The sequence below is a fragment of the Neoarius graeffei genome, chromosome 13, assembly GCF_027579695.1.
Source record: "Neoarius graeffei isolate fNeoGra1 chromosome 13, fNeoGra1.pri, whole genome shotgun sequence".
Classification (NCBI taxonomy): domain Eukaryota; kingdom Metazoa; phylum Chordata; class Actinopteri; order Siluriformes; family Ariidae; genus Neoarius; species Neoarius graeffei.
In genome coordinates, this window is record NC_083581.1 from 37,803,856 (window position 1) to 37,811,698 (window position 7,843).

Consider the following 7,843-nt stretch of genomic DNA (forward strand, 5'->3'; position numbering starts at 1 on the left):
GAATAACATAGCTGGCTATGTAGTGTGTCAACAATTAGTTTATGTTAATTACAGGTTGCGGCACGGTGGTGTAGTGGTTAGCGCTGTCGCCTCACAGCAAGAAGGTCCGGGTTCGAGCCCCGTGGCCGGCGAGGGCCTTTCTGTGCGGAGTTTGTATGTTCTCCCCGTGTCCGCGTGGGTTTCCTCCGGGTGCTCCGGTTTCCCCCACAGTCCAAAGATATGCAGGTTAGGTTAACTGGTGACTCTAAATTGACCGTAGGTGTGAATGTGAATGGTTGTCTATGTGTCAGCCCTGTGATGACCTGGCGACTTGTCCAGGGTGTACCCCGCCTTTCGCCCGTAGTCAGCTGGGATAGGCTCCAGCTTGCCTGCGACCCTGTAGAACAGGATAAAGCAGCTACAGATAATGAGATGAGATAATTACAGGTTTCTTTTTGGGGTCATGTTTTGGTAAATTTTGTCATATGCCAATAATCACCCATTAGCTAGCTCTCTTCTGTGACAAGGCAAGGCAAGTTTATTTATATAGCACATTTCATACACAGTGGCAGTTCAATGTGCTTTACAGAAGTAAAAGCAAAACAGTAAGCAATAGAAAATAAAATTACATAAAATAAATGGGGAAGAAAAATAATAAGAATTAAACAATAGTAGAAATAAAAAAATAAAATGAAATAAAAGTTCAATTAAAAAAACCCAGCAGAATAAAATAGAATAAAAGTTAAGTAAAATTTAAAACATGCAGAGACTGTAAAAGTAAAGAGTTTAAAACATGTAGAGATGACAATATTAATAATGACACTACAACTATCAACCAGGGAGAGTGAAGACTAGCGCATGGTTCTTCTGAAACATGTGAAACCTCTGCATCTTTTCAAACTGCTATTCACAGGGCAGTGTAACACACTCGGAGGAGAGCGCTACCTACCCTCTTCCGCATACAGGACCTCACAGATGCCTACAACTGGCTCGCCTCACTCTGATTGACTAATCTTTCAATCTAATCCTTCCTACCTGGAAAATACAGCCAATTTTGCTTTCTTGGACTCTCAGCCATAAATGGCTGCGATCTGCCACAGAGTGGCTTTCCTCAGATTTGGCCACAAAAACATATGCCAGATTGTAGCTGTCGTCCCAATGGGACTGCTTTTATTCTTGCTGCATTAGAAGGCAGAATATGAGTTATACGGTATGCTGGTCAGCCATGAATTGTGTTGTTGCTTTCACAGATACTATTTTGTGGTGGAGGAGGACAACACGCCGCTGTCAGTGACGGTGACACCATGTGACGCTCCACTAGAGTGGAGGCTGACGCTGCAGGAGCTGCCGGAGGAGGCCAGTGGAGAGGGATCAGGTAACTACAGTCAGGTCTCAACAGTATGCATCTTTGTGAGGTGCACAAATTGATCCGAAATGAAACATTTATATGCACAGTATAATATCCCGGCTATACCACAAGACAGATCGTAAATTTTATTTATAAATCTCTTCTAGCGTAGCTGAAAATATAGTCATGTGCTAGAGCAACAGCCAAATGGAGAGTCTTCAGCTATCACCAATCAATACAGCTTATGGCTTAATGCACACTTACATACCTCCTTCCATCCATCTCCGGAAGATCAGACAGAATTGGACATTCAATCCTTATGTGCTTTATAAAAGAACAGAACAGTGTGTCCTGGATACCTTTGCCAATGACATCCTGTCATGCGCTTCAGTGTCTTCGGATGACAAAGTCACAGGATAGTCTCTTAGGATGTATTCAGACCAGGATAGTTCGATAGTTCACTTGCTTTGGTCCGAACCAAATGTTTTTTTTTTTATTTTTTCATTTTGGTGCGGTTCGCTTTCACACTGTACATTTTAGTAAGCGGACCAAAATCTGTCAACAAAGCCACGCGCCCTGAGGTCGTTCAGCTATTGGTCAGAGACGACACGCGCACAAAGCGTTAAGTTCAAAAGTAGTCATGGAGGCTTTCCGTGCTGTTATTCTTTTTAATGTCATCAAAGCTATATGTTTTTTCCAGTTTTGTGCGCAATCGCACAATTGTGCGATTCCTATGCTGTTGTACAAGTAATTTATCAACGACGACGACAAAGGGCAAGGCAGCTACGGAGGATAGCGCTGATGAGCGCACATCATGTTGTGACAGTTCTGGCTCTTCACGCAATAGATGATTTTCTTTTTTGCGTCGCTAGTACCGCCACTTTTTGAAAGAATGTCCCTGATTTTAATGTAGGTCTGGCGGAGTTTCTTCACTTTTAGCCGACATTGTTCTGGGGAGCGCGTGAACCCCTTCTCCTTCATTTTCTCACTGAATACTGCAAACACATCGGCATTTTTGTGTGTTTTCTCCAAAAGCTCAGATATGTGGGCATCTGCCCATATATCCACAAGGGTACGCGTTTCTTCCTCGGCCCACGTTTGCCCCCTACTCATTTTTTGTACTCTGTAGTCTAGCCTACCACTGGTCTGAATGACTGAACGACTGTTGTAAGGTTCCCTTGACAACCGAAACAGTGTTTGCACTTTGTGGTGGAGTGTCAAGACTCCGTTTCCCATAATGCTCGACAAACGACGGAAGCTCCCGAGGTACAAAAAAGCAAAACTGTCGGATTAGGTCCGGTCTGCTTTCACACCTCCAAAAGATCCGCACCAGGGTTCCTTTGGTCCGGACCGAGTCCGACCTTGCAGCTCGGTCTCGGTCCGCTTGTTTGGTCCGGACCAGAGTTCGGTGGTTTGTATTCAGGTCCGGACCAAGGGAAGTTTGGTTCGTTTGGTCCGGACCAAACAACGTAGGTGTGAATACGCCCTTAGTTTAGGTTTCATTTGTGACCATTAGGCTGATTTTCTAAGTGGATCTACTTACTCTAAAGTCAACTTGCAAATGACTTTAGGATATGTTGCTTTTTGTTTAATCAGCCTACCAGACAGGTTTCAATGAATCATCAAGAGAGGTCAGGTAAAAATAGTCATGGATTGACTTTATGAAAATACTGGAAAGACTGTGTGAATGAGCGCGACTATCCCAAGTGCATAACCATGAATCTGGGTAAATATTTGTAAATATTTGTTGTCTGCGAGGTGGTGTTTTCCAGAGTAGTTTGTGTGTGTATACGGGCGGGTTGTTGGGTGTATTTCTGGGCTAGGTGTGACCACACTTGATGTGCTGGTGAACTGCATCTGACATCCACGGATTGGAACGAAGGAGAATAATGGAGCGATAGAGCAGACAGAGATCGCAAATCCACGGTGTAGACGTTTTAAGGAATCCTTTTTGTGTTCCAATCAAATCAGCACATAATTCAAGCAGAAAAGGGGTCATGGCTTTTTCTTTACTTCATTTGCTTCCTTTTACATCAAAGCATCATTTCAGCAGATCTTCTTGTTCTGTTAGCTGTTCTCCTTGCCTGCCTGTAGGTCTATACCCTGATTTGTTTTTTACTCTCTGATCCCCCAGCTTCCCTGGTTCTGCTCTCTCTCTCCCCATCTGGAGCATATCTGAAAATGCAAATAGTACCACAACACACCAGACCTGGAGTGGAGTCGTGGTTTTATTTAGAGAAAGGATTAGAACTAGAGAGATAGAATAATTAGAGTATGAGAGATTGAGATTATCAATGTGCATTTGAAAGAACTGTCTGTTGTGCATGTGTGTTTTGTTTCTAGTTGAGTATAAAAGACATCCATGTGCACATGAATCCATTATGTGACCAGCATGTGCGTCTGTTTTGCAGCGTGTGTATTTGCATGTGCGTGTGTGTGTTAGGGAGTCTTTGAGTACAGTAATGTGTACCAGAGCACTTCTCATCCATCTTGCATTAATCTATTAATTCACTTTTACTCAAGGGTGCAGGTTTTATTTTTTCAGAATGTCTACATTTCCATCTTAGTTTATTTTATGACCGGATTTTGCCATTAGTCCTCAGGACGAGGCATTAATCATCATCATCATCATCATCATCATCACCCACCCCAAGACTTAGAGAAGATTTATACAGCATAACATGTATTGTAAATATACAGCAACATACATAAATTTACACAAGTGCTGGGTCTGCGTACATAATCCTTGAGCTTTTCTTGGCATGTTTGCTGAGTACCTCCGAAGGGAACAGCATCTTTGTGCATGCTGTCTGTTAATTTAGTACACTCTCTTTGGTTGACAGACAAATATTATGCTTTCTCGCCCAGCTTAAAGGAGAAGGCCCGGATAAGGACTGTGGGATGGAGAGAGGCTACAAGGCGCCTCTGTATGGCTGTGGAGTTTTGGGGAAAGGCAGTAGTGAATATTGGGCTCTGATGTTGGGCAGTATTTGGAGAGAAAACACTCTAGCTAGTGGCATGAACGAATAATTGTCCATCAGCAGTTGGACTGACCTCATCAGGATTGATATGATAAAACACTGAGGTCTTCTATAAACTACAGGTTGCTTTCCGTTGCTACCTGTTGGTGTCAGGTGAAGGAGGAAAGAAAAGCAAATAACCAACGAGGAAAAAAAAGAAGCTATTAGTTAGGCTGGGGTGGATTAGTCAGTCACAGACATCCAAACAGCTGAAGAAATTAATGAGTACTTGTGAATTTTTTACATAATCTGTGCTTGTGTATGTGCCTCACCTTTTCTGAGAAGTGTCTTCTCAAGTGTGGCTCCACAAAGGGTCTTGAGGCTATGGCGAGTCTTCCAAAACCTCATCCAGATGTGTTTGTGTTTCCTAGGTGAGCCGGAGCCACTAGAGCAGCAGAAGCAGCAGGTAACAGCTCGTGAAGGCACCGAACTCTTCTCTTACAAAGGCAATGATGTGGAGTCCTTCGTCTCCAGCAGCTCACCCTCAGGCCTCTACCAGCTGGATATTCTCTCCACAGAAAAGGACAGCAGCCTGAAGATCTATGCCACCACCACACCAGAATCAGACCAGCCCTACCCAGAGCTGCCCTATGATCCCAGAGTCGATGTCACCAGCCTGGGCCGTACCACTGTCACGCTGGCCTGGAAGCCCACCCCTACTGGCTCACGAATGGGCCAGCCTGTGCACTACTGTGTGGTCGTCAACAAAGAACACAACTTCAAGAGCCTGTGTGCTGCTGAGGCCAAGATGGACACCGATGACTCCTTCATGGTAGCACCCAAGCCGGGTCTAGACTTCAGCCCATTTGACTTTGCCCGTTTTGGCTTTACTTCACCAGAGAATGACCTTACCAAGGACCGCCATCGGTCTCTGAATGCCAACCGCGTGCTGGCTTCCAAGCAGTGGCGTTCTCCAGGTACCAATCCCAGGCCCGCAGACATCCGCAAAATCTGCATTGGCAACAAGAATATCTTTACTGTGTCGGGGCTGAGGCCAGCCACACAATATTACTTTGACGTGTTTGCTGTAAATGTCGCCTCCAACGCTAGTACGGCCTATGTTGGCACCTTTGCCCGTACCAAGGATGAGGCTGAGCCCAAGACTGTAGAACTGAAAGATGGAAAGATGGCAGACATCTTTGTTGAGAGGAAGGGCATCAAGTTGCTGCGATTTGCTCCCGTGTCCTCTCACCGGCGTGTTTCTCTTTCTGTACACTCTTGCTTAGATGCTGTTCATGTACAGGTACACCGTGATGGTAAACTTGTGCTCTCGCAGAATGTAGAAGGAGTGCGTGAATTCCAGCTCCGTGCCAAACCCAAGGCCAAATACCTTATCCGGGTACGTGGATCTCGCAAAGGTGCTTCAGCTCTGAAGGTGTTAGCAAGCACGCGTGCTGATGCCAAGCGGCCCTTCCCGTCTCTCCCTGAGGATACTCGAATCAAGGCCTTCGACAGACTACGCACATGCGAATCTGTCACTGTGGCCTGGCTCGGCACTCAGGAGCGCAACAAGTATTGCGTGTACCAGCGCGAGGTGCCTGATGGATACGGCGAGGAGCAGCGGCGCCGCCAACGCAACCAGTGTGCCGGACCCGAGACGCGTCGCAGGGATGAGAAAGTGCTCTGCAAATACTTCCACAGCGCCAACCCACACAAAGCCGTCACCACTGAAACCATCACAGGCCTGGAGCCGGGCAAGAGCTACCTCCTTGATGTGTATGCCATCGGTCATGGCGGACACTCAGTCAAGTACCAGAGCAAACTGGTGAAAACGAGGAAGTACTGCTAAAATGAAAACAAAACATATACAAAAAGTACAAAAAAATTCCCACAAAATAGACTCTGCACAGAAGTAAATATATTATATATATAATGAGAGGAAAAGTTTATTTAACTGGAAGTGATATTCTACTAAGTTGATTTTTTTTTGCTGACTGACTACTTGGTGAGCCTAGTGGCAGAGCACGAACTGCTTCTAGAGCGAGATAACGTCCTGTATGTTCTTCACAAGTAAACGAGTGCCGTTAACGAGAGATACTGGGAGGTGCTATCATCCTGGAATCATTGGTCATTCTGTTTTCTGTTGTGTTGTGAGAACTATGTTAAACTCATTTGCATATCCTTTGTGATCACATCAACCCCTCCCGATCCGCTCTCTCACTGAGTACTCACATTTAGAAAGAGCTCTTAAGTTATTTTATACCTCTTCATTTTTGTTTTGCTATTTGAAGTGTTTTTTTTTTTTGGCTTGTTACTTGTTATAATTATTCCTGCTATGAAAAAAAACCCTACGTTGTAAAAATCCCTGACGAAGTTGGGCGGTTAGTCAAGGTGTTCTCCCCTCCCCCGCTACCTTTGTCTGTATATCTCATTCTGTGAGTGAATCGCTTTGGGGTTCTGTAAATGTGCTCTTCTGTGTGTCCGCTCTGCCTGTCACATGTACAGAGTGCTTCTGCCAATATTCATGTACATAAAATCCTAAATATAGAGGCCAGTAATCCCCCCCAGTGTGGCTTATGGTGTTGTGTTTCTCCGCAGGGATTAATCACTTGCTCATAAAGAGGTGCACGGGTAGGGATCAGCGTCCGTGTCCTTTAAGCCACGTCTGGGCCGTTGTACGTGGATTATGGTGCAACATGTCGAGAGGTTTTAGAAGGGATAATGTACATCACTGAGATGCACATATATCATGCACGCTTATAACTGTAGTGTCATAAGCATGGCAAAGCAAGTGACTTAATATCTCATTGTAACCAGGTGATTGTCTGGACAAGCAGGGCAAAGCCAAAAAGAACGAGCCTGTCCATTTTCCACTTAGTCACAACAAGGTAGGATTTATTGCCTTCATCCTTCATTGCAGCCAATCAGTCAGGAAACTAGACCCAGTCCAGATGTCATTGCTTAACTCTTGATAGCTGGAACTGTCAAAACATACTGATATTATACATAACTTCTCCAACAGATCTGCTCAAACATCAAAAAAGTCAGAACCATGCTTTCTTTTGCTTGTTTGCCAAATCTGGGCCATGGCGTGCAAAAAAACCCTGGCTCTCACTAGACTTACAAACAACCCGATTCACAATTAGACGTGTGTGTGTGTGTGTGAGAGAGAGAGAGAAAATACAGATATGCAAATAAACAGCAACATGTGAACACAAACACAAGTTATGTCATATGCCTGCTTTACACACTGCAAAAAATGATCTCTTGTTGAGAGAAAATATCTTTAAAATGGGTGAATTTATCTATTATTTCTGATTAGAAGTTTACTAGAACTCAAATATAAGATTATTTAGCTTACTTTGGGACGCTTTTACTAATTTCAAGCCTTAAATTTTCTTATTCTATTGGCAGATAATTTTGCTCATTTTAAAGGGGAACAGAGGGCAATATATAGAGTAAATATAACAATAAAACACACATTAACGAACCTTATTCAAGACTTACAAAAGTTTTTTGTTCTAAGGTTGGAAAGTTATAGTGTTTTGAAAGTAGC

General features: G+C 44.1%; 1 protein-coding gene across 1 annotated transcript in view; it reads left to right on the forward strand.

Moving 5' to 3' along the window:
- The window catches only part of ndnf (neuron-derived neurotrophic factor), a 28,950-nt gene extending 22,096 nt beyond the window's left edge, over nt 1-6,854 (forward strand). The window contains exons 3-4 of the mRNA XM_060936811.1: nt 1,230-1,354; nt 4,719-6,854. Of these exons, the coding sequence (XP_060792794.1) occupies nt 1,230-1,354; nt 4,719-6,136 (1,543 nt within the window). The 3' untranslated portion in view covers nt 6,137-6,854. The remainder of the gene's footprint in view (nt 1-1,229; nt 1,355-4,718) is intronic.
- The last annotated feature ends 989 nt before the right edge of the window (nt 6,855-7,843 follow it).